A 26,402-nucleotide genomic window follows, 5' to 3' on the forward strand; every position below is an offset into this window, starting at 1 on the left:
ATTGTGTTTCTTAACCTAGTTTCTGACCATTTGGTAGAGGCAAATCAGTTTTTCAAAGAGTACCGAACTCAAAAAGTTTTTGCCAAGTGACCTTTTTCTATTGAAAGCAACTCCTCAGGGAATTGAGGGACAGCTGAGGATGTATTTGTTGAGTGGTTCCAGTGGTTGTAGAAGGAGTCATTTTAACAACTCCTAAGTTCTTTGATCTGTTATACAATACAGTTCTGGAATGAAGGACTCCTCTGAGTGTCCTCTGTAGTGACACTCTTGTAGAAAAAATGCCCAGTCATACTTTCTTCTAATGTTGTTCTCGTTGTATTGATCTCTAGCATTACCTAATAGATAAGGGATGAGGAAAGCTGAATGGTGTTTCTCTGACCATAGAGCGAATGCTAGTGTGGACATCATGCCTGGGCTCTGTCAGTGCTGCTTTAGAATACGCTGACCATAGTAAAAGTCCCTTAATGGGGCCACCTGTTGGCCGTAGGTGGCATCCCGTAATGTCTATGAAAAGGATCCTGGTGGCTGATCAACCGATACCTAGGGAAATAAAGGTATCAGTTGCAGCACTTCACTTTGGCCTCGTACTGGGCCAGACGGGCGGCGGTCGGAGAGATCTGATCAATCGGCTGGTCACGTCTAGCTCACCACTTATACACATATAATCTGCACCAAATCTAAATAATACACAACACTTCCCCATCAATACTGATCCCCAAATAAGTGTTGAAAGCGGTGGCTGAGGATCAATTGTATATAGTGAACAAGGACTAGATATGTTTTCCTCTAATCTTTCCCATATTTTACTCGGATGGGAGAAATTAAGATACACAAGTGCTCGAAGCCTACATTATGTACAAGTATATCATACCTGTAACCCTGTTGTAGTCAGGGTGAATGGGCTTCCCTGCTGTGCACATCCCAAGTAGGGTTCTAAGGTGAGTGGAAAGCAGGGATTGATGAATTAAAAACAAAAAAAAAACGAACCCAATATGAGTTATAAAAATCCAAATAAAAAAGAATTTTGGACAGTGACATGAACGAGAAACCGGATAACTATCCGAACTTTATAGTAATGGAGTCAATTGGAGAAGTGCCTTTAACCAAACTCTCCCCCTTCAAGATAGAAAAAATACTATTAGAAAGGGTCAAACCTAAACTAGTCAAAAAATTGGTCACCATCAGGACCGATGCACGTGTCAGCCAGTGTGTGGAAGGTGTGGAGAAAACATCATATCAATTGTGAAAAAACTCTAAAGAAAATCATATTGCCTACTCCAAAGACTGAAATCTGGAAAAAAAGGAAATTGTTAAAATTAAACACATGTTAAACATCACCTACCCAGAAGCAAGGAAAAGGGCAGTAACAGCTAAATATTCAGAAATAACAAAAAAGAATACTCTCAACACCAATAAACACAATGACGATTATTGCACAACAAACCTTGATATTAAAATCCAAGACCTCGCCAACTAAATCAAAATATTGATAAATACAATTGAAAAAATGAAAAAAAAACAAATATAAATAAAACCTCACTAGAACCAAAAATCCAAACACCACACCCAATAGACCAGAAACAAATAAAAAAAAAAAAATTAAAAAAAACAGAACCAGACTTAACTAAACAAAAACTATAAATAAACCCACAAATTCCCCTCTCCAATAGCTTTAAGATATTGGAGATCGAGAACTCTGAGGAGCAGAATACCAACAATAAGGAGAGTCCTTCAATCCACCACAAGAGTTCTAATATAAAAACAGATAAGCAAAAAAAACAGACTCTTCAAAAACATCCGAACAGACAAGAACAATAAATGGGAAAAATTCCTTGAAGAAAAGCAGACCCACAAAAACCAAACTACAATCTCGCTCAACGACTAAAACCAGAGATAAATCGAGCATAAAAGCTAACAAACCAATTGAACGCAAAGAACCAGAAGCCATGGAAACAGAAACCGAATCCATCAACGATAAAAAGCTCATAAATACACAAATGCACATGAAACAGTCCAATGACTCAAATGCAAAAACTACAGACACAAAATAAATTTAAAACCTCCTTGGAAACAATGGAAATAGAAGACAAAACTTCTAAACCCCCATAAAAAAACACTCCTATTCTCAAGACAAAAGGAAATCAAATACATAAAATTTAAACTATGGCCAACAAAATAATTCAATGGAATTGCAGAGGTATAAAAGCCAACCTGAATGAACTACTTCTACTAATATCCGATCTATGCTCCATAATAATATGCCTACAAGAAACCTTTTAAAGATGATTTGAAAATATCAATCTCCAAAATTTTACTGAATACAACCACACAACAAATAACCCAAATAGAGCTTCTGGAGGAACATCCATTCTCATTAACAAAAACACAGCACAAAGCCAAATAAATCTACAAACTAATTTACAGGCAATTGCTGTCACAACCACCCTACATAGAACGGTTACAATCTGCTCCATCTACCTACCACCAAACGACCCCATAGATGAAACTGAAATAGAAAAACTCATCAACCAACTCCCTCACCCCTTATTATTAGGCGACTTTAATAGTCATAATGTTAGTTGGGGATGCTCAAACACAGACAGAAAAGGAATCACTATAGAAAATATTATCAACAACAACCTGTGCATATATAACAAAAAAAAAAACAACCTTTATTCACTCTGCTACAAACTCGTTTTTAGCAATTGACCTCTCTATAAGTGAGCCTAGTATCTTTGTAGATTACAACTGGACAGTGCATGTGGATACCTGTGGAAGTGACCACTTCCCAATAACAGAACCTTTTGGTTCTGAAATAACCTCAAAACACCTTGCTGTAACCTTACAAAAGCTAACTGGAATAAATTCAAATTACTATGCAAACACAAACTCCTACCTGGAAAACATGAGGAGAACCGATCACTCACTTTACAGATACCATTATCTCAATAGCAGAAGAATGCATTCCTAAAACAAAATCATCAACCAAGTATAATCGTCCCTGGTTTAATAATGACTATAAAAATGCTATCGGGCTACGCTGTGCTGCATTAAGAAAATTCAACAATCAACCAACTACTCAGAATTTAAACAATTTTAAAATATGCCGAACAATAAAAGAAGCCAAAAGGATATCATGAAAGAATTTTGTGTCTAAAATCAATAATAACACCAAAACTGTATGGAATATGATTCAGAAAATATCAGGAAAAACACCAGTTCCCCTCTCAACTGCCTCTGTATAAACAATAATAAAATAACTAAAAAAACGGACATGGCAAACCTGCTTGCAGATACTATTGCAAATAATTCATCTTCTAAAAATTACAATAAAAAATTCCAGATCATTAAACAGGAATCAGAAAAAAACAAACTGAACTTTAAAAGTAATGAGGAAGAATACAACAAACCTTTTACCATCCATGAACTAAAGGATTCATTAAAAAAGCCTGAGGGACCTGGTAAGATAACATATGAATTTCTAAAACAACTACCAGATGAAACATTAAAGCATTTACTTTCTATTTATAATGACATCTGGCTCAATGGCAATCTTTCAACCATATGCAAACAAGCCACAGTCATTCCTATACCAAAACCAGGAAAGGATGCATCTGACCCCTCCCAATTATTGCCCCATAGCTCTAACAAGCTGCATGTGTAAGATCATGGAGAGAATAGTCAACACCAGATTAATTTGGTTTCTGGAAACAAATAAAATAACTAATTTTCAATGTGGCTTCCGAAAACATCGGAGCACAACAGACCATTTAATTCGTTTAGAAACTTTCATCAGAAATTCATTTATACAAAAAAAAAAAAAAAGCATATGACTGCTATTTTCATTGATCTTTAAAAGGTGTACGATACCACATGGAGGTATGGCATCAAGAAAGATCTCAAAGAAGCTGGAGTGAAGAGAAGACTACCCATCTTCACCAACAACTTCATCAACAATAGACTATTCAATGTCCATGTAGAAACATGCCTCTCTGACATCAAGGAACAAAAAACGGGAGTCCCACAGGGAAGTATTTTGTCAGTAACATTATTCCGCCTAAAAATTAACAAGATGCATAAACCAAGGCGTGGATTGCTCTATATGTCGATTTTTTTTTTTTAATTGCGTACAGCTCGAGACATATCCATCTAATTGAGCGTCAACTTCAACAATGCATTGACAAAATAAAAAAATGGACAACTAAGAATGGTTTCAAATTTTCCATTAGCAAAACAAAATGTATGCGCTTTTGTTAACTAAAAACTGCACCCAGATCCTTTTTTAAAACTAGATGATACCCTGATTCCTGTTGTAAATGAACATAAATTCTTAGAGCTAATATTAGACAAAAAAATTACATTCATCCCTCGCATAAAACACTTTAAAAATAAATGTAATAAAACTTTCCAGCTAATACTGGTCATTGCTCAAACAGATTGGGGAGCGGACAGACAAACCCTAGTGTGATCAAAACTAGATTATGGCAGCTTCATTTACGGTGCCACCAGAAAGTCTTACATAAAGATAGTGGACACCATTCAACATCAGGGCCTCAGGCTTGCGCTGGGTGCCTTCCGAACTTCCCTCATTGATAGTCTCTAAGCCAACGAACCCTCATTATCAATTTGACACGACAAACTAGCCTTGCAATACTTGACCAAAATTCTCTCTTGCCCAAACAATCCTGCTTATGATTGCATTGCAAACTCACTAGATTACTTGCTCTGTGATAGGGAAAAAAAAACACAACCAACAAATTCAGCCCATAACTGTACCAAATTACCAAAATCTATATGACCAAAAAGTAAAAGCTATAAAACCTTTTGGTCTTCGTACAAAACCACTGGTAGAAGATGCAGGTATCAAAATCACCAACATCCACGATGTCAACCAACTAAGCCTTCCACTCTGGCTACTAAAACAACCTGAAATTATCTTTGTATTAAATAACCTCCCCAAAAAATCAAACCCAATCCGCTAACCTATCAAGAAAAACTCCTTACCATTAAGAAAAAATGCCCATACCATCAGTACATCTACACAGATGGTTCCAAAGACAGCAACAGAACCAGATGCTGAGTCATATCCACTAATATTACCTTACAGAAGTGACTACCAGACCATGCTTCAATTTTTAGTGCCGAAGCCACAGCCTTAGATATGGCACTAGACCTTATTATTGACCTCACCCACAATAAATTTATAATTTTTTCAGACTCTCTATCGGTACTCGAATCCTTAAAGAATAAAAACTTAAATAACCCGCTACTCATCAAACTATTACAAAAAATACACACTCTTTCACAAAACAAAAATATCAAATTCTGCTGGATCCCTAGTCATTTTGGAATTCAGGGCAATGAAAAAGCCAACATAGCTGCCAAAAACACATTAAAACTCAATAAAAGCAATATAAAAATTCCACACTCTGACTACAAACAACTAATTAATAATCTCATTATGAAGAAATGGCAAGAAAAATGGAATAACTGTCCAAATAACAAACTTTTCAAGATCAAACCCACAATAGAAGAACGATTACCAGATGCCAGAAATTCATGTAGAGAGGAAGTGATTTTGTCCCATATTCGCATAGGACACATGCACATTACCCATTCCTTCATACTAAAAACAGCCCCTCCAGAATGTTTTGCATGCTAAGAACCTTTTACAGTAAAACAATTTCTTTTGGATTGTGGCGATCTCTCGCATATCCGGCAAAATTATTACAAAGTCAACAATATCAAAGAACTATTTAAAAAAATAAATTCCAACAAAATACTAACATTTCTGAAAAAAGTAAATTTATATAAAAAAATATAATTTTAACTTGATTCAACTCTAGCCCCACCCACCCGAGAGAGAGAGAAAAAAGAAGCACATTACCTCATGAATACCTGACTTGACTTACTGAATAAATTAAAATATCTAATCCACAAAAAAAGAAAAGAAAAAAAAAGAAACTGCATTAAATAACCCCCCCCCCCAAAAAAAGTTGATATGCCGTAAAACCAAACCAAACATCATGCCTGAGAGATTACCAAGGAGTTGAATCTTTAACTGGTCAGGATCTAATCGCTTCAAGCACCAGCTAACGGTCAAAATCAGATGTAATAGAAAAAGATTACATTCCTCGGTTTATGAAAAAGGTGGATACAAGTAACAAACATGTTTGTATGAAAAAGAATCAAGTACAAGTATGTACATTATGTCTTTATTATCAAGACTTCTTCAGAAAAAGACTAAAAATGTTATTTGAGTTTTTTTTTTTTAAATAGAGGGGGGGGGGGTCCATTTAACTCACTAGAACCTCCCATGAATATGAGTTTTCTACTTATGATCAAAATTTATTCCAAATTGCTAGAGCCTTATCGCATTATTTTGTCACCACTGTTTGCCTGTATTTTATTTCTCTTTCTCTTTTCTCCCCCCCTCCCATTCAGTCTTTGTTTTTTCTCCTATAACAGTTCGTTCAAAAAACCAACCATACTAATTTTTCTGTAAAGGTTAAGATTTTAAATGGTTCGTTAGTGGAGTTTGATGACTTTTGTTTTCCTCTATTCTTCCCTCCACCTACACACTCATTTCCACTGTCTCTCTCTTTCTCTCTCTCTTTCACGCGCACACACACACACACACATACGAAGAAGAGGCCATTCATTTAGATTTCAGCTTTTTTGCCATTCACTGCTTGCATCCCTGATATATAAAACCGAAAACCAAGCTTCTCTCCTTTAAGAAATATTATCTATGTATCATCAATGGAGAAATATCATTCACACCAGTCACACGGTTTGAACCGCAGAACACCAAATCCTAGCACGCTAACCAATAAGGCTAACATAAATGGTGACAGATGAGAAATAATTCCTGTATATGTCAAAGTCACTCCAAAATAATGAACTGATCATTATGAATTATGGAATATATATTCTAGACTACATGATGAGTAATATGAACACATTAATATTATTTTGTAAACTTTACTATGTAGAAGATGTGCACCATCCAATCTTGCACCCCTCGCTCTCGGACTAAACCAGTGTGCATGCATATAAGTGGTAAGTGACATAGACAAATTATTGTTTCTGTAAAAATTATCATGTAAGGGTTGAAGCCCCCCTCCTCCCTCTTTTTCCTCAAATCAAAATAAAAAAATAATGTTATACATATTGCTTATTACTCGTCATTGAAACAGGTATTTTTCTAGTAATAAGTTTATGCCTATCGTTGTCAGCTGATTCATCGTATTTAAGAATTTCAGTTTTCTCTTTTAGTGTTTGCCTCACAAATGGTATCTCTAATCAATCTGAGCATAGAATCTGTGTGAGCAGAGAAGGCAGTCAAAGGTTGGTGGTGGGGGTGTTCTGTTCATTTTTTTCTAGCCAATCTTCTCCTTTCTGTTTTATATTGTATGATAGATCAATAGAATTGGAAAAATCTGACATGTCATCATGCAGTACCTAGATAATTTCTACAAAGTGATTTGGGCATGCAAATTGCTTGAGAACTTTCCACATTGCATACCTTGGCATGCTATTGAATGTTTTTTGCCCCATCACCACTGATCTTGTTGTAGGAGAGAGAAAGCCAACCAGAAGAAAGAAAAAAGCCATTGGCATATAAATTTGGTTAAGGTGGACGTGAACTTGCTGAGAAGAAACCCACACGCTGTGGCTCCCGAACTTTCCATTGCAGTACTTGTGAGAGTGACATGCAATATCAGGGAAAGAAAGTTGCAGCAGAAATCTAGTTTGTTAACCGATTCATAGCCAGTCAGTCTGGCTATTTTGGGTTGTTTTAATTTCAGCATTTTTCCCCGTCTTGTGGCCTTATCTCAACCAAAGAACCAGTGAAGCAGGGGTTGGTGGTGGTGGTGTGTGTGTGTATCCACACGTTGGTGGACCATGGTATAACACCTCTGGGCCCCACTGCTGTTCTGAGATCCTTTGACATTTAGCCTGGTGCCATGAGGCATTAGTATCCATGTATGGCCATGGGAAGCATGTCAAAGGTCTCACCACTGGAGAGGCTAATTGTACCGACAGGGAAAACTTATGCATTCCGCATCCTTTTCGTCGAAAAGTTAGTCAGTGGTAGGAGCTGAAAGTGAGAAGGCATGTACTTAGCACTAATGCTGCTGCACTAAACGCATCACAGTGACCTGTGTTTTAAAAGCACACACACACACACACACACACACACACACACAGTGCCTCCAAAAAGAAAGTCCGCACTTGTTATTTTTTCAAAAACCGCATTTTTAAGCTAAATTGAATGTAACTGTTTAAACAACCTATACCTCATTTGATTCACCTTTTTATTCCATTATAATTTTACCTGTTCATATTTGACTTTTAATTGAAGTATCCTAGTGTTCATTCAATTTAAAACATAAACTTCAAATCGAGAAGGCAAAAAAGAAACTCCACACAATAAAATTTTTTTATTTAAATCAAACTTTAGAACATTAATGCAGCATAAATACAACAGGAACACAATGAACTAGTTATTATTTAGTAGCATAGCCCTCCTGCAATTTGACAGCCTGCAAATTTTGGGGCATTCATTTCAATTAGCCTGTGGGAATACTCCAGTGAAAGGGCATTCCAATTTTATTTAATTTTTGTCCAAAGTTCTTCCAAATTTGATATTTTATCATTGCGTAGCTGTTGCCTAATATAATGCCATGTTTTTGAAAGGATTGAGGTCTGGAGATTGTGCAGGCCAATCCAAACACGGAATATCATGCTCTTCAAGGAACCTCGGTTCTGGATATGACCTTAAACTATATCCGATGGTGAGGCCCCAGCTTGTGGGCTTTGGGGAGTGTGGAACCACCTTTTAATTGCCATTGCTCCCAGGTCCACTCTGACGCGGAGTGGTAGTACGTGTTAGGGTCCCAACTATGTGTTAAATAGAAACTGACTTGAAAAAAAAATATTCTATTAAAAATTTTTTCTTCAAAATAACTGGATTCGGCATTAAATGTCCTGAAAAGGGTTGATATGCTGTAAAACAAAAACAATCCACCAACAACCAATCATAGAATCTCTTGACAATGAGAGCATTATCCTGCATGAAGATAGGATTAACATCTAAATTCCAGTCAAAGTAGGGTAGAAAATACTCAGTGAACATATACATTGAATTAATTCGATCTTGCAAGCGACCTATGGGTCCTAGACCATTGCCACTAATAACGCCCCACACCAAAACTGAACCTCCACCACCTTGCAGCATTGAAACTATGCACCTAAGATTAAATTCTGTCCTTTCTTCGACGGACGTACTGCCTACCATCACTATGTATCCTATTGAACTTGATTTCATCGCTAAAAATCAATTTTGACCAATATGAAGAGTCATGATCTTCATTGCATCTGACGATTTCCAGACACCGCTTTTTGTTCTTTACCCTTGGCTTGCATCTTGCAACACAGCCTCACAAATAAAATTCCTTCAATCTGTTCTGAACTGTAAAAAGAGAGAACTTTTTAACAAGATTAAAATGTTGGATTTGTGGAGCCGTTTCAAATCTGTTTCTGAGGCTGCAGATCTTGATAGCATTGTTTTCACTGTAAGAAGTAACTCTAAGATGACCAGATTTAAGGGCTTCATGAACACTGCCTGTGTTTTGGTGCTTTTGTATAGCCATTCATACTGTTTTCTCATCACATTTTCATCTGCAGCCGATTTCTCGATTGGATAAACCAGAAAGGTGAAGATTAATGAGCTCCTGATGATTACTAAGAGAGGTATATGAACCAAATGTTATGTTGTATAACCTAGAAACAACAATAATTACGATTAGAGATGCCAAAAGGTGGATATTTAAGCTGGTTTTAAGCTCATTTGTTGCTGCGGAGTTTTTTTGCTTTCTCAATTTGAAGCTAATTTTTTAAACTGACATGAACACTAGGATACTTCAATTAAAAGTCAAATATGAAAGAGTAAAATTATAGAGGAATAAAAGGCAAATCAAATGAGGTATAGGTTGTTTAAACAGTTGCATTTAATTTAGCTTAAATTTGCGGTTTTTGAAAAAGTGACAAGTGTGGACTTTCTTTTTACACTGTGTGTGTGTGTGTGTGTGTGTGTGTGTGTGTATATATACATACATACATATATATATATATATATATATATACATATGGAGGAAATCATAGTTTCTACTTGAGTGTAAAAGCAAGATTCTTCTGTAAATGAAATTGAGTCCTCAAAAATATCTGTATTGTTGTAAACAATATGGATATTTTTGAGGACTCAGTGTTATAATTTTTTCCATTACCGTAGCAAGTTACTTGCGTAAGAGGGCATCCAACTGCCACAATTTGTAGTCAAGAAATTCTGGAATTTAAATTGATGAGTTTTGAAACATCTGTATAGAAATAACTCTATTTCATATTATTGTACAAAATGTGAGTTAATCAAAGTTTGTTTACTCCTAAACATTCATAAAGACAAAATATTTGCTAAAATGTACTTTAATTCTGGAATTGAATTAGGTTTTTAAAAAATGTTTTAACTGATTTGTCTAATTAGCTGTAATTTATATTTAACTGAACGAGTCACTTGTATATTTCTCTAGGTTCCTCACTCTTTCTAATATTCTTTAATGTAGGATTATTGCTTTATTTTCTCTATAAATATCAATGAAATCTCTGTCTCTCTCCCTCCCTCTCTCTCTCTATCTGTTATAAGCACTACCACCCTGAAAACATGAGTTTGTAGAATGGAAACTTTCAGTGTGTTGGAGGCATCCCTTGGATAAGTAGAAAAAAAATTAATACCTCTGAATGGCAACTATAGTAACATATCCATTTACTGTATTTTGTTATCTTCTTGCTGACCAAGGATGCCAAATTTAATGCCACTTCGAAGTTTTCGTTTTCAATCGACATGTTTGGAGACAAATCTCAACACAAGATAATACCCCACCGATTTTTGGTGCTAAATTCTTTTATTAATATTCTTTATTTGACTTAATTTTGTTTAATATATAGTTTATTTCAGTCAGTCCTTAAATGCAAATGTATCTAGAATATCTCCCCCTTCCTCCAAATGGAATCTATAACTAACAGTATCATGTCGAATCCCCAATATAGATTCATGCATAAATATGGGAGGGGAAGCTATCTTCAAATATCTTTAATTTCAAATTAGAGCTATGGACTTACATTAAGCAAATATTAAGAAGTCCTTCAAGCCTTTTTATTTTTTTTTTTAATGGAGAGTAGACAATGCATTGTGGATGCATTATCGGCAGCTCTCGTTACTCTCGCTTCTTCTTATTTGTCCTTCAGTCCTCATTTTTTCAATAAGTGATTTTTCTGACAAAGGGAGAAAAAGCTGTGGTCTAGGTTGGCAGTATTTTGTGTGAACAGTTGCCAGAAATGTTGGAAATTCTGTTGCTTTGTCTATCCTTGTGGCCATGTCACTAGTAAGGGTGCTGAAGGTAAATGTTTCAAATGGGCTGACATTATCCACTTAACCACTAAGGAGGTTGTCCTATCAGCAGGTGCAAAGTACTGGGGCTGCTTTATTGCCATTTGGTGAATAGATTCTGGACTATGCAGTAGCTTCTGGTGGGGCCTCTCGATGCCATATTAATGGGTAATTGTTATGGCTTTACCTCATGTGCTACAAAAAAAATTTTTTTTTTTCTTTTTCTCTTACCTTCCCTCTCTGCCCTGCTCTAAGCAAGTCTGTCGACCTATTCCACAAATCCCAAATCTCAATCATGAAAGGTTTCCAGAAAAAATACTCGATTAAACCCAGATCTCCAACTTCCAACATAGACCCCCACTACCATATCTCCTTCTCCAACATCAGGGGTCTACGTTCCAATCTTCCAGAGGTTCAAACTCTATTACAAGAGACTAAACCAGACCTATTATTCCTAAGCGAAACTGGCATTGGACCGACTCCTTCCCTAGATGAGTTCGTAGTTAAAAGATACTTTAACTTAACCTCTAAATCTGACCCTAAAGATCGCCATGGGCAAGGAGTATGTGCCTACATTAAAGACGACTTTCCATGTGGTAGGGTCATCTCTAGAGAAGATCCTAACTTACCCTATATGTGCTTCCGGGTTGCACTTGCTTACACTACTGCGTTCATATTTGCACTCTATCGCCCCCACTGACGGTCAGTATGCAAGTCTCCTAGACCTTTTTCCCACAACTTGCCCTGAGCTATGTTCATTTTCTGTTCAGTCTCCACTGGGATCTTCCGACCACTCTGTTGTATTAGTTAAGAGAAAAATGAAATGTAATAGGTCCTCAGACATACCTCTCCATCGTACAATATATTGATACTCTATAGCTGACTGGGATAGCTTCCGTACGTTTGTATCAGATCCACTTCTGCATGCCATGTTGTCTTCTATAGTATCAGAGCTGATGGAATGCTTAATTGTAAGTATATACAGTTTCATACCCTCAAAAAAGTTCCAGCAAAAACCTAACAGCCAGCCATGGTTCTCTCCAGAATGTGCTGCTGACATTGCACACAGAAATCACTTTTCCATTGCTTCCAACGTAATAGATGTACAAAAGCCGCTTTCAGACCACCAGCAACCACTGTAAAAAAGTAATAAAGAAGGTGAGAGTTGTATGCTCAGTTCGTCATGTCCAAAGTAGCTGAGCAGTGGCTTGGTTCCTATCAGTTTTGGCAACTAGCAAACAGAATCCTGAACAGAAGTGTGTGCTCTATCCCAACTATCATCAATGAACTTGAGATAATCTCGTCAGTATCAGACAAAGCCAAACTCTTTGCCAAAAACTTTGCAGTTAATTCTACCCTTTACAACCAAGGCCGCCAACCCCCTGTATTTCCTTGTATATCAGAAAACACACTATCTGACATACAAATATCTGTACGTGACGTTGCCAAGCTAATCAAAAACCTTGATTCCAGTAAAGCAACTGGCCCTGATGGCATTCCAATTGTAGTACTCAAAAGACTTCAACCAGAATTAGCGCCCATACTTACAAAGTTATTTAAGCGTTGTCTTAAGGAGAAATGCTTCCCAACACCTTGGAAAGTCTCCTCAGTATGCCCTGTATTTAAGAATTCAGATCATCGCTCATCTCCCTCTTAGTACAGACCAATAAGTCTCCTGTGCATCATGAGTAAACAACTGAAGTCTATGCTAAATAGAGAAGTAGTTAACCATCTCAGCAAAAATAACCTTAGTAACATGCAATATAGTTTCCGTTCTGCTAGATATATAGCAGGCGTGCTTACAGTTATATCTTATAGGATTGGTGAATCTCGATGGAGGCTTCCTCTCTAGGCCAATTGCTCTTGACATATCAAAGGCCTTTAATAAGGTATGGCATAAAGGTCTACTTCACAAGATCTCCAGTTATGGTAAAGCTCAACTATTAAATCATTTTTTTCTGATAGGTTCATAAGAGTAGTGGTTGATGGGTAGAAATCAGAAGCTCTCAGTATTAATGCTGGTGTCTCTCAAGGATCCATCCTGGGCCCAACTCTTTTCCTGATCTACATCAATGATCTTCCAAACCACATCCTTACATCATTCGTAGACATTTATGCTGATTACACTACCATCTATGGTAGCACTCCAAAGACCGTAAATGACCAAGTTCTGTCTGACTCTCTCCTCTGATCTTGAGCATGTGGTACAATGGGGTAAAAAGTGGCTGGTTAATTTTAATGCATCTAAAATCAAGCTTTTATCTTTATATCATCAATGCTCTGATGCCCAGCTGTCCTCACTTGAAATGAATGACTTTCGTCTTGGGGAGGCTTCATGTTTTGACAAGCTTCTGGGCTTGACCTTTACTCCCCATCTGAAATGGAAAATATATCAAATCATTGCCAAGATCGCTAGAAAAATGGTGGGATTCTTTTACCGCTCCAGTAGATATCTCACTACTGATGTAAGCCAGGTTCGGCCAACGATGGAGTACTGTTGCCACATCTGGGCAGGAGCTGCTAGAAGCAACTTATCCTGCCTTGACAGAGTTCATAATAGACTTCATAGCTTATTGGGGGATGCCCTTTTCTCTTCCCTGCAACCTCTTTCCCACAAAAGAGACGCTGTGAGCCTGTCTTTGTTTTATTGTTATTTTCATGGCAAGTGCTCATCTGAACTTCAATCTATGGTCCCCCCTCGCCAGACTTTCACGAAAAACACTTGTCTAGCCAAATTTCAACAATTTCCCACACTCTTTAACTGTGCCTAAACCTAAACGTAGATTCCATGAACAAAGCTTTTTCCTTAGAACTGCATGCCTGTGGAACTCTCTTCCGATTGCCTGCTTTCCAGCTGACTACAATCTGATTGTCTTCAAGTCCAACGTAAACAAGTTCTTGATGACCCCCCCCCCCCAAGTAATCCAATTTACAAAATTCTCACTACTTATGTTTACTACCCTATAATCGCAATGACTAATGTATACCCATTAACACTTATCCTCGAGTGGCCTCCGGGCCTTGATAAGTGGTGACTCCTATGTAAAAAATAAAAAAAGCAGTTAGAGAAAGAAAGACTGTTTTTTCAGCTAACTTACATAGTACAAACACATATATAAATTAGATGGCAAAATAATAGGTCAATAATATCCATAATGTAGAAGTAAGGAAATTTTTTTAATTTTCTTATGAGTTTGTTCAAGCAGAGTGTTCGAATACTAGACATTCACCCGCTATTTCATATATTCCAACCGAGAGATCTTTTAAAGATTCTAACTAGCTTTAAGTGCAATTCTTTGAATCTAAGACACTTGATTCACTGGGTATATTTGCCAATATCTTTGGGGATATTAACTTCTAAAGTCGCGTCTTTCTCCTTGTTTTATATCACTATTTCAAGTTTAATAGTTCTGTTTTCTTAGTGGATAGTATTTGACATATTTAAAACGGATCCGATAGATCTTACATTTAAGAATATTAAAAAACCATGCATGAAATTTGACAAGCCATCGTGGCTCATTGGTAAAATGATAGACTGATAGTGTAGTCATGATTTCAATCATCTTAAAAATATTTTTAAAATATTTAAATATTTAATAAAAATAATCAAGTTAGTGTGTGCATATGCTTAGACATTTTCATGTCTAGAATTCACCCATAACTTATGAATTTTGGAATGTACATCATCATCATCATCATCATCATGACGGGCTCCTTGCCCGGACCAATGTGACTCTTCCTCTCCAGAGTTTCCTGTCTTCCATCAGTTGCCTCATCCTCAAGCTCACAGTTGGCGTCGTGTGCTATTTGTTGGATGTACGTGGATCTAGGTCGTCCTCTGCTTGCGCGTCCATGTCGTGGAGTCCATAGCAATACATCACTCACCAATTCATGCTTGCTCCTCAGACAATGACCGGCAAATGGTAGGCATCTTTCTCTGATGGTATTAGATATGGCAGGTAGATTGCCATAAAGTTGCTGCTTCGTGGGATGATTTTGCCAAGATATATTTAATATTGTTCTTAGCATATGGGTGTATGTGCCGTCTAGTTTTTGTTCCAATCTTTTGGTGAGTGTCCAGGTTGTAGCACCATAAACAAGGACACTCTACCACTCCCCTGAAGAACTGCCTTTTCAGTTTGTCAGCCAGTCTCGAAGTCCGTACTGAATGTAGCCTATCCAATGCAGTCCATGCTTTTGAGATGCGAATTCCGATATCTTTCTCTTGGAATGTACAGTGGATGATATTCTTAGTTTAATTTAGTTTTACACAAAATGGCACAAAAGTGGAAAGGAAACCTTTTGAAAAAATTCATACCTTCGATTTTAATACCAGATATTGTGCATTAATTAATAGATGAATGAAAAGAATCAAGATATCATGATATTAAACCTTATACCCAGAATCCTTAATCCAATTTTTTGTAAAAATCCATTATGATTTTGATTCTGGGAAATGTTTAAAATTTAAGGCTTAAGCTTAATGAATCTTAAGAATAAATTTAAGTTGTTTAATTGGTGTTAAATTCAATGTAAATTTGAAAGATGAGAAGTTTCGAATGGAAGGTTGTATATATTTTGCATTTTTATTTCTCAATTTCTTACCTTTATATGCTAACGTGGTTAAACCTAGATTCAAGAATAAAAGCAGATTGAAATATTACAATTTTTTTTCAAATAGATTTTTTGTAACATTTCCTTTTTTATTTTACTTTTTATCTTGAAACAATATTTTTGATAAAAAATAAAGAATGTTACAAACATAAACAGGTGATAAGACGAAAAATAAAAATGTAAAACAGTGTGTGTACCTGTATGATCCGAGAATGAAATTTTTCTGTTACAAAATAGATAAAAAGATATGAAAGAAAATTAAATAAGAAAAGGCATTGAGTTTAACCTGCACGATGAGAATAATCAAATAATCATTAATTTTTTTTTTTGTTATTTTTCTTTCATATATACTTTATTACTTGACATGACTGCCAATAAAAAATATTTTCCTTACAATTTTTTTTTGTAAGCGAATCACCACTTATTAAGGCCCAGAGGCTGCTCAAGTTTAAAGTTTGTACAGTGATCAAAAGAAGGACAATATCATAGTAATCGTTACAAGTGAAAATTTGGTAAAATTGGATTACTTAAGGAGAACGGCTCATCAAAAACTTGTTCACATTGGACTTGAAGATGGCCACAGGTGTGCATTTCTAAGAAAGAAGCTTTGTTCATGGAATCTACATTTAGGTTTAGGCACAGATAAAGAGTGTGAGAAATTATTGATAGTGTTTTCGGCTAAACGAGTGTTTCTTGTGAAAGTCTGGCGAGGTGGAACCATAGATTAGAGCTCAGACGAACACTAAGAAAAAAAGCATCTTTTTAAGTCAACTAGTATTTAAAAATCTTGAAACATTTAGTTCTTTTTCTACTTTTTAGTTTCATTTTCTACTCGGTGGCTTAAACTTTTTTCCATTTTTATCAATTTGTGGCTTGTGATTCACTTGCTATTTTTCCTCAAAATAAATGCATTCTCCAATTTTGAATTTAATGTCTGTCCACATTCTTTTGCAAAAAAGAAAAACTGCTAACGCCATTCTATTTTAGTATACTTTTCAAATAAATAAATGTGCCACCTAGCATCGAATGTTAGCAAAAGGGGTAGACAATTTCCATTCAAATTAAGTCTGGAATGACTCAAGGAAATTAGCCGAGTTGCTCAAGAATTACATACGTTAATTTTGCCAACTGAATTCTTTCTTTATTTCAGTTAATGAGAGGGGAACCTATCACCATACTTCCCCTAAACAGATCAATTGTACTTATTTTAAGTAGAATACTTATTTTCATTTTTTTTAATGGAGAGTAGCCAGTGCATTGTGGATGCATTATCGGCAGCTGCCGTAACTTTTGCTTCTTCTAATTTGTTCCTCAGTCCTCATTTAGAATGAGTGATTTTTCTGACAAAAGAAGAAAAAGCTGTATTCGAAGTATTTTTGCTTGAAGTTGTCCGAGATGTCCAAAATTTTATGTTTCTATGTTTATCCTAGAAGCCATGTCACTTATAAGGGTGCGGGAAGTAAACGTTTTAACTGGGCTGACGTTATCCACCTGTAATCAGGGACCCAAACTTGGACTAACCACTAAGGAGGGCATCCTATCAGCAGATGCAAAGTACTTCAAAGGGGCTGCTGTATTGCCATTTGATGAATAAAATCTGGACCATGCAGTAGCTTCTGGTGGGGCTTCTCGATGCCATATTAGTGGGTAATTTACTTTACCATATCATGATCTACAAAAAAAAATTTCTTCACATCTTTTTCTCTCTTATGTTTCTTCTCTGCACTTCTCTAACCAAGTTTGTCAACCTATTCTGCAAATTCTAAAACTGCATCTTGAAAAGTCTCCAGAAAGAACACATAATTAAACCCAGAACTCCAATTTCCAATGTAGACCTCCATTACCATGTCTCCTTCTCCAACATCAGGGGTCTATATTCCAACCATCAGAGGTTGAAATCCAATTACAGGAGATCAAACCAGAACTATTCTTCCTAAGCAAAACTGGCATTAGACCGACTATTTCCATAGATGAGTTCGTAATTAAAGCATATTCTAATTTAACATCCAAATCTGACCCACCAAAATCGCCATTTGCATGGAATATGTGCCTACATTAGAGATGGCTTTCCATGTGGTAGGGACATTTCCAGAGAAAATCCTAATTTGCCCTATATGTGCTTTCAGATTGCACTTGCTCACACCACTGCATTTATATTTACCCTCTATCACCCCCATAACAACGGAGTTACTATCTTACAGAGCATATCTGAGAAAATTGACCACATCCTGTTTGCTCATCCTTCAGCTAACATTTACATCTGTGGAGACTTTAATGTTCACAATGTCGAATGGTTAGCCCACTCAAACAAGACAGATGATGAGTGGAGGTTCTATCATGATTTCTCCATTGTTTATGACCTAACTCAGATTGTTCACAAACTCACCCGTGTGCCTGACACTGATGGTCAGTATGCAAGTCTCCTAGACCGTTTTCTTACAACTTGCCCTGAGCTATGTTCATCTTCCGCTTTGTCCCCACTGGGATCTTCTGACCACTCGGTTGTCTCAGTTAAGATAAAAACAAAATGTAATAAGTCCTCTGAATACCTCTCCATCATACAGTATATCGATACTCTGACTGACTGACTGGGATAGTTTTGTACATTTATATCAGATCTACCTCTGCGTTCCATGTTTTAAAAAAAAGTGTATCCTTTATAGTATCAGACCAGACAGAACAGTTAATTATAGGTATAGTTCGCTTCATACCCTCCAAAAAATTCCAGCAAAAACCTAAGAGCTAGCCGTTTTTCTCTTCAGAATGTGCTTCTTCCATCACAGAAATCACTATTTCCATTGCTTCCAACTTAATAGATGTACTGAGTCTAAAGCCGCCTTCAAGACTGCCAGCAACCACTGTAAAAGAGTAAAAAAGAATGCAAGAGAGTTGTATACTCAGTCCGTCAAGTCCAAAGTAGCTGAGCAGTGGCTTGGTTCCCACCAATTTTGGCAAATAACAATCAGGGTCCTGAATAGAAGTGTATGCTCTATTCCAACCATCATCAATGGGCCTGAGGTAATCTTGTTAGCATTGGACAAAGCCAAACTCTTTGCCAAAAACTTCTACACTATGTGATCAGAGCCACCAAGTCCCTGTATTTCCTCCTGAGTTTGAAAACATACTATGTGACATACAAATATGTATGTGATGTTGCCAAGCTAATCAAAAACCTCAATTCCAGTAAAACAACTGGCCCTGACGGCATTCCTATTATAGTGCTCAAAAAGCTTCAACCAGAACTAGCTCTCATACTTACAAAGTTGGTTAAGCATTGTCTTAAGCAGAATTGCTTCCCAACGCCCTGGAAAACCTCATCAGTATGTCCCTATTTAAAAATTCAGTTGATCGCTTATTTCCGTTCCAATACACACCAATCAGTCTCCACGTCATGAGCAAGTAGCTGGAATCTGTGTTAAATAGAGAAGTAGTAAACAACCTCAGCAAAAAGAATCTCCTCAGTGACATGCAATATGGTTTCCGTTCTTCTAGATCTACAGCAGATGTTCTCAGTTATATCTCATAGGATTAGCAAATCTCTTGATAGAGGCTTCCTTTCTAGGGCAATTTCCCTTGACATATTAAAGGCCTTTGATGAGATATAGCATAAAGGTCTACTCCTCAAAATCTCCAGCTATGGTATAGCTGGAAACGTCTTTTCAATTATTAAATCATTTCTCTCCAATAGGTTTATAAGAGTAGTGGTTGATGAGTAGAAATCAAAAGCTCACAGTATTAGATTCCCTCCTGATCTATATCAATGATCTCCCAAAAATCACATCCTAAGATCATTCGGAAACATTTATGCTGATAACACTAACATCTATGGCAATACTTCAAAAGCTGTAAATGAATAAGTTCTCTCTGATTCTCTCTTCTGATCCTGATCATGTAGTGCAATAGGAAAAGAGGTGGCTGGTTAATTTTAATGCATCTAAAACCAAGCTTCTATCTATTCATCATCAATGCTCTGATCACCGTCTGACATCAATTGAAATGAATTGCTCTCGTTTTGAGGAGGCTCCATTTTTTTTTTTTTTTGACAAGCTTTTTGGTCTGACCTTTACTTCTGATCTGAGATGGAACACGTACAGCAAAAAAAATTGTGGGGTCGTTCTACCGCTCCAGTAGATATCACACTGCTGATGCAATTCTCTACCTGTATAAAAGCCAAGTACATCCAAGGATGGAATACTGTTGCCACATTTGAGCAGGATAAGAGTTCAAAATAGACTTTGTAGGCTTATTGGGGTATGCCCTTTTCTCTTCCCTGCAACCTCTTTCCATAGAAGAGACGTTGCGAGCCTGTCTCTGCTTTATCGTTATTTTGATAAGTGCTCATCTGAGTTTCAATCTATGGTCACCACTGGCTTTACTTTCACGAGAAACACTTGTCTAGCTGAAACCACAATCAATAATTTCCCCCACCCTTTATCTGTGCTTAAACCTAAACATAGATTCCATGAACAAAGCTTCTTTCTTAGAACTGCTTGCCTGTGGAACTCTGTTCCAATTTCCTGCTTTCCAACTGACTACAATATGGTCGTCTTCAAATCTAACGTAAACAAATTCTTGATGAGCCGTCCCCTTAAGTCATCCAATTTACCAAATTTCCACCACTAACGATTACTACAACATTTTCCCATTGACTACTGTACACTCATTAACCCTTATTCTCGAGTGAACTTTGCAAAGAAAACCTACATCATTGGTTAAAATAATTCAATTTTCATTTTTATTTAACTTTTTATTATGTATGCTCATCTCTAGTTATTACATGCTTTTAAATTAAAATAATTTTCTTTTCTTTGATTTCCAGGGGTCAGATAAACTCAGCAGTATCCAATTTCCAAAAAGCTATTCAACTGGCTCGGACAGAACATGAAATAGCTCATCTTTATACGTTGATGGATGCTACACAAGCTCAGGTTGAGGTGACACGTCGTCTTGGTATTAACATGTCTGATGCAATGGCTTCGATGCCGGATACTGTTGCCCAATAGCCAGATCTTTTAGACAAACATAGAAGTTACACCACCCGTCCCTAAAACCTTCACTTCCTAAGTCTTCCATGTTGACTATTGATCCCAAAATTGTGTTGCTCTTTATTCACAGTAAAACAATGTCCATTTTTTGAATATTGTAAATTGAGCCTGGTTCAAACTAAGTGACACTTAAGTTTGTGAATCAGCAAACACAGGGTGAAGATCATCCCCAGCCTTGTTTGGTAGACTTTTTTCAATTCTTCACAAAAAAACAAAAACCAAAAAAAAAAAATGGTACACAAAATATAAAATAGACAATATGTAAATTCAGTTTTTTTAATAGGAAAAATGCGAATTTGAATAAAGAAGTTTTGCTTGTTTTGGAAGGTGTTGATGTTATACACTGTTTCGTGCAGAACTGGTACACTAAATTTACATAGGGTTCTTTGAAAGAAAAAAAAAAGTTTTGATTCTTAGCTTATAACAATATCTTATATGTAAGGTTCATGGAAGAGAACCCAGCAGAGTGCTCGATTATTCATAAGATTTGTTGGGTGCCACCATTCCTAACAAATGTAAAAATTCTATTTGTGAGACATTGGCTTTGGTTCTCAGTAGTTGGATGACCACACCTCTTGTTTGAGACAAAATAGGTACATTCTATCATCGGATTTCACCACGATTTGTTGATTTGTGTTGGCTAATAGACTCTCTTGTATGTGGCACAGTTGCTCAGGTGGCATGTTGCTTACCTTGCATGCAAAAGATTCAGGTTTTGAATCTTGAGTTTGGATGTGTTCAACTGATGAGCACAAATAAAGGCAAAACTCAAGTCTTAGACTTGTTGGCTTCCTTGATTAGTGTGAGCTGTGATGTTGTTTGACAATAGAAATAATTATTCATATATGTGTTACAGAAGAACATTAATATCATCAGTTTTTGTTTGGATTTGAAACTGACAGTACCAATGTTGTGATGATCTGTAATACATCTATGAATAAATATTATTGTTTGCAGAACTCTCATACAAGTATACATTTTTCTCATTAGGATTAAGCCAGACCCAGCTACAATGTCAGATGTCACCATTTGCTGTGGCGAACATGTGCTTAACCTGCAGGTTCAGGAAGGCATCTTGCAGCTGATTGCCAGTATACTATTATGTGAAGTACTACCTTGTATAAATAAATAAATATATGTATATGCATATATAATATTTTATGTATCAGTTTTCAGTATTTACTTCAATAGTGCTCAATACATGAGTAGAGCTAGGTAATAAGTTATTAAAATATATGGCAATTAAGCTAGAAAGAATCTTTAAGGTATCATAAATTACATGCATTTTAGCCTGATGAAATTTGGAAGATTATGTGTAGCTTAATTGCCATATATTTACATAACTTATATATAAATAAATTCAAATGTACTGAATTAAAACAAAAACAATTTCTTCCAAAAGTGCTCAATACATATGCAGTGCTTTTTAAGTGAAATTCTATAAATCTCAGAAAAGTACTAAGCAGATTAATATACATTTCAATGATGTTAATTGTCTTGTCAGAAATTCAATCTTTTTTTAATCCCTGATGAGACGATTAGCATTGTCAAAACATAGATTAATTTACGTGTTTTCTTATGTTTATATAATTTCACATGTATATTTTTATCCCATATAATCTAGTGGTTAGAATTTCTGGCTTTAACCCAGTCAGCCCAAGTTCGATTTCTGGTGTGGAAACATTACTTTTACTGGCCCATTTGGCATAATGATTATGATGTTTGCTAAAAGGCCATGAAACTGGTGTTCAATCCTTGGTCAAATCATACCAAAGGCTTAAAAAATGATACTTGATGCTTTCTTTCTAAATACTCAGCCTTATAAGGGTAGAATCAAGAGCAAGTGGAGTAATCCTGGGAAAGGGAAAGGACCTCCTCTTAATCTTGATATAGTAAATTAAAAGGGAGCCTTCAAGTTGCTCTTGACTATCGTCAACTACATTATAATATTTGTCTCATTTAACTCGATATGTTAGCAGTTAAAATATTTAAATAAGTTTCAATAAGGATTAAACTTTTTACAGAATCTAAATAAAATTTTGCTTCAGTTCCATCTGAGGTCAATAGTGGCAGATAAGCCCATAAAATAACTGAAATATATTAGAACATAAAAAAATGAAATTAATGTTTTGAAAATAGATTTTCATTTCATAAAAACAATTAAACCTAGTCAATCTTTGTGAAAAATGTATTTAAAAATGGTTTAAACGTTTATTTTTCAAATTTAAAATAAAACAAAATCTAGTAAATCCGATTTCAGGTAAAAAATTTGAACTCATTTTTTGTTTTTATTTTTAATAGTTTTTTGTTTTTAAGTAATAGTGATTGCAATAACAAATCAACTGTTACTGTTGAAATTAAATTCCAACAATCAAATCCTTTTTCTGTATGTTCATGTATAGATGTTTGTTTTTTAGTGTTTAAAAGAAAATATATATACCTTGAAGATCAGTGTCCCCCCCCCCACCAACTATACCTGACCCCTCCTCTTTCCCATTGAATGTTTTGTGTTATAATCTGGAAGGCTTTGTTGGAAGCACTATTATTATTGCAGTTCTATTTTTTAAATTATTATACAATTTAATATATATATATATATATATATATATAATGTTGTAGTTAAACATTTAGTTTAAGCTCAATAGATATTAGTTTATAATTCCAGAGCATTTATAGATAATAGAAAAAAATGATTCCCGCAACTATATTATTTTTCAATAGGGATTATTTTTTACATCCATTTTTTTAAATCTAGATAATGAAAGTGTTCAAGCATGTCTTGAATGTTTTAGAACCATGATTTGTAAGAAAAAGTTACTTTAGAAAACATTACTTTAGAAAAACATTCCTTTAGATTTTTCCCAATCAACACTTGTATTTATTCCAAAACTAATGCCATCTTTGATTTTATCATCTTATATATATATATATTAGTGTGTGTGTGTATTTGTATATGCATATATCTATATAATAAAATGATCTTACCATCTACAGTTCCGACAGGAAGACAAACACTTCCTAAATAAACCTTCAAAACTTCTCACTTACTATACGCCCTAATTTGTATTTCGCAAAAATATGCATATATTAAAAATTATTGCATTTATACCGAAATACACTGCCCCTCTCAAATATGTATTCCAACAAAGAAAGAAAGAAACGGTTTCATTCTATATTCATTAAGTCCTCTCACTCTCCTCACTTCACTTAACCATATGACTTTTTTTCACCAGTATAATTATTTTTACACAATTGCTTATTTCACTTAAAAATCCATACTATTTCATGCATACTATAGTTGATTTGGAAATACATAAACCCTTTCATTCTCACAATGCATGATTTTTAGAACTAAACTCTAGCTCTTAACAGGTTATTCTTCATAATATTAGAATACATTATTGAACATCTTAGACCGTGTTCATCTGACTGAAATGCATGAATTTTTCTGCAAAAAAAAAAAGAAAAAAAGGCAGATCAGCATTTACTACAATGCTTTATTTTTTCTACTTAATACAACAAAAGCCCTTACATTCCATGTTAATAAACATATCTACCATAACTTTACATTACTTTCAACTTTTGCAAAATCATTCTTATAAACTTATTGCCATAAGCAAACGTGGAAGATTGAGATAGTTTGAGCATGTGAAGAAAATGGATTGGTAAAGTATAGCATGCTGTCCTTTGATGTTAGAGGCAAATATTGTGTCTGGCTAAAGAAACAATGGCTGGACAACATCCAGGCTGACCTCCATGCTCTAAACATCACAGAGCATCTGGTCAATGATTGTAATGTTTGGAGATAAGCAATCAACATGAATGGTAATACAAGGTGTCCGACCTCAGCAGCTTGGAACAGAAGATGTCAAACCGTAGAGTAGTAATAGTAGTATCTTAACTTTAACATTTTTAGAAATTAACAAGACTATTCTTCTATATACCTTTAGATACCAATAAGAAACATTATTGCACTTATTGTAATCCATACACTTATGTATACCGACAATCAGTTGGTTTACTTTTGAACATAGTTTTTCTTGGATATAATTAATGTAATTTTTCTTTAACATTAAATACTTTCTTTTCTGAAGACTTTAATTTAATATTTATCTTTGAAATAGTTCCAGAAAACTAATAATTCAGTTTCAGTACATTTTCATTAATAATTTCTTCCAACAACAGTTTTGCTTGACTTTTTGTTTCTTTGTGATAACATATTTCAGTACAAAATTTTTTAACATATTTTATTATAAAAAATTTTCACACATAAATATGCAATTTCTTTTCTTTCAGACATTAACTTTTATCTTTTTAAACACAATCCAAATTTATTCAGCAACTAACAAAGCAATTATGATACACTCCTTTTCATAACCATCGTCTGTATAAGCCACAACCACATTGGAACAAACCTAATATATACTATTATCACTCTTTTATCTGTATGATTGTTAGAAAATCATTGGTGTCCTATTTGCATTACCCCATTTTTCAAGTCATTATTTCTTAAAAAAAATATTTTTGATTACATGTAACTAGCCTGATAAAATATCAACGAAAAAGGAAATCAAACAAAATTGCAATATATTATATTTTCACTTTTCTATAAAAATTTAGCAATTAATGAGCACCCACTTTCTGTCCATTGCTGGTAAGTCTACATGTATAAGAGAATGGTTTCTCTATTTGGGGTGAGGGCATTTTTTTTTTTTTTCACATCCAAATTAATTTTTCTGTTTTAAATAGAAATATGGAGCAATTACATTAGTAAAACTTTTTTTTTTTTAGACATTTTGGTGATAGTGTGGATTTCTAAAAATATCAACTACTTTAAAGAAATTAACCAAAAATATGCGTGTTTTGTTGTATACAATTGATGATAATGAACTCAACTATACAATATGAACTAAGTATTTCTTGTTACTCTAAACTAAGTTTTATTTTAAATTTCAAAAACATTAAATGTGGCTCTTATACTTCATTTTATTATACGAAAAAAAAATTATTTTTAAGATTTTTTTTTTTTTTTTTTTTTTTTTCAGATATTTTTTAAAATCATTATTTTGCATTCTACCTAAGCAACACTAGGTCATTGGTCCTGCTGGTGCATACATACATACACACACATATATATATATATATATATATATATATAATTTTATTTTTTGGAATCCTATGAGATGAGGTTCCATAATTTGTGTATTCATTTTTTTTGCAAACTATTATCCTCATCTTCATAATTGTTGTTTCACCACATTTTGGCCGACTCATCCTCTAGCCTTCTTCAGGTG

The 26,402-nt window shown here is 35.1% G+C and overlaps 2 protein-coding genes across 3 annotated transcripts in view; one reads left to right on the forward strand and one right to left on the reverse strand.

Annotated features, from left to right (window-relative positions):
• LOC145248962 (mitochondrial import receptor subunit TOM70-like) overlaps nucleotides 1–21,430 on the forward strand; it is a 172,932-nt gene extending 151,502 nt beyond the window's left edge. The window contains exons 12-13 of one of the 2 annotated variants that reach the window (XM_080110769.1): nucleotides 7,279–7,350; nucleotides 20,883–21,430. In XM_080110769.1, coding sequence (XP_079966895.1) covers nucleotides 7,279–7,350; nucleotides 20,883–21,066 — 256 coding nt within the window. In that variant the 3' untranslated portion in view covers nucleotides 21,067–21,430. The remainder of the gene's footprint in view (nucleotides 1–7,278; nucleotides 7,351–20,882) is intronic. The other variant, XM_080110770.1, reaches the window with a different exon arrangement.
• LOC145248963 (uncharacterized) overlaps nucleotides 1–26,402 on the reverse strand; it is a 437,400-nt gene that overhangs the window by 74,684 nt on the left and 336,314 nt on the right. The gene's annotated exons all lie outside the window — the stretch shown is intronic.

This window comes from Euprymna scolopes, chromosome 27 (genome assembly GCF_053919585.1).
Source record: "Euprymna scolopes isolate OS-2025 chromosome 27, ASM5391958v1, whole genome shotgun sequence".
Classification (NCBI taxonomy): domain Eukaryota; kingdom Metazoa; phylum Mollusca; class Cephalopoda; order Sepiida; family Sepiolidae; genus Euprymna; species Euprymna scolopes.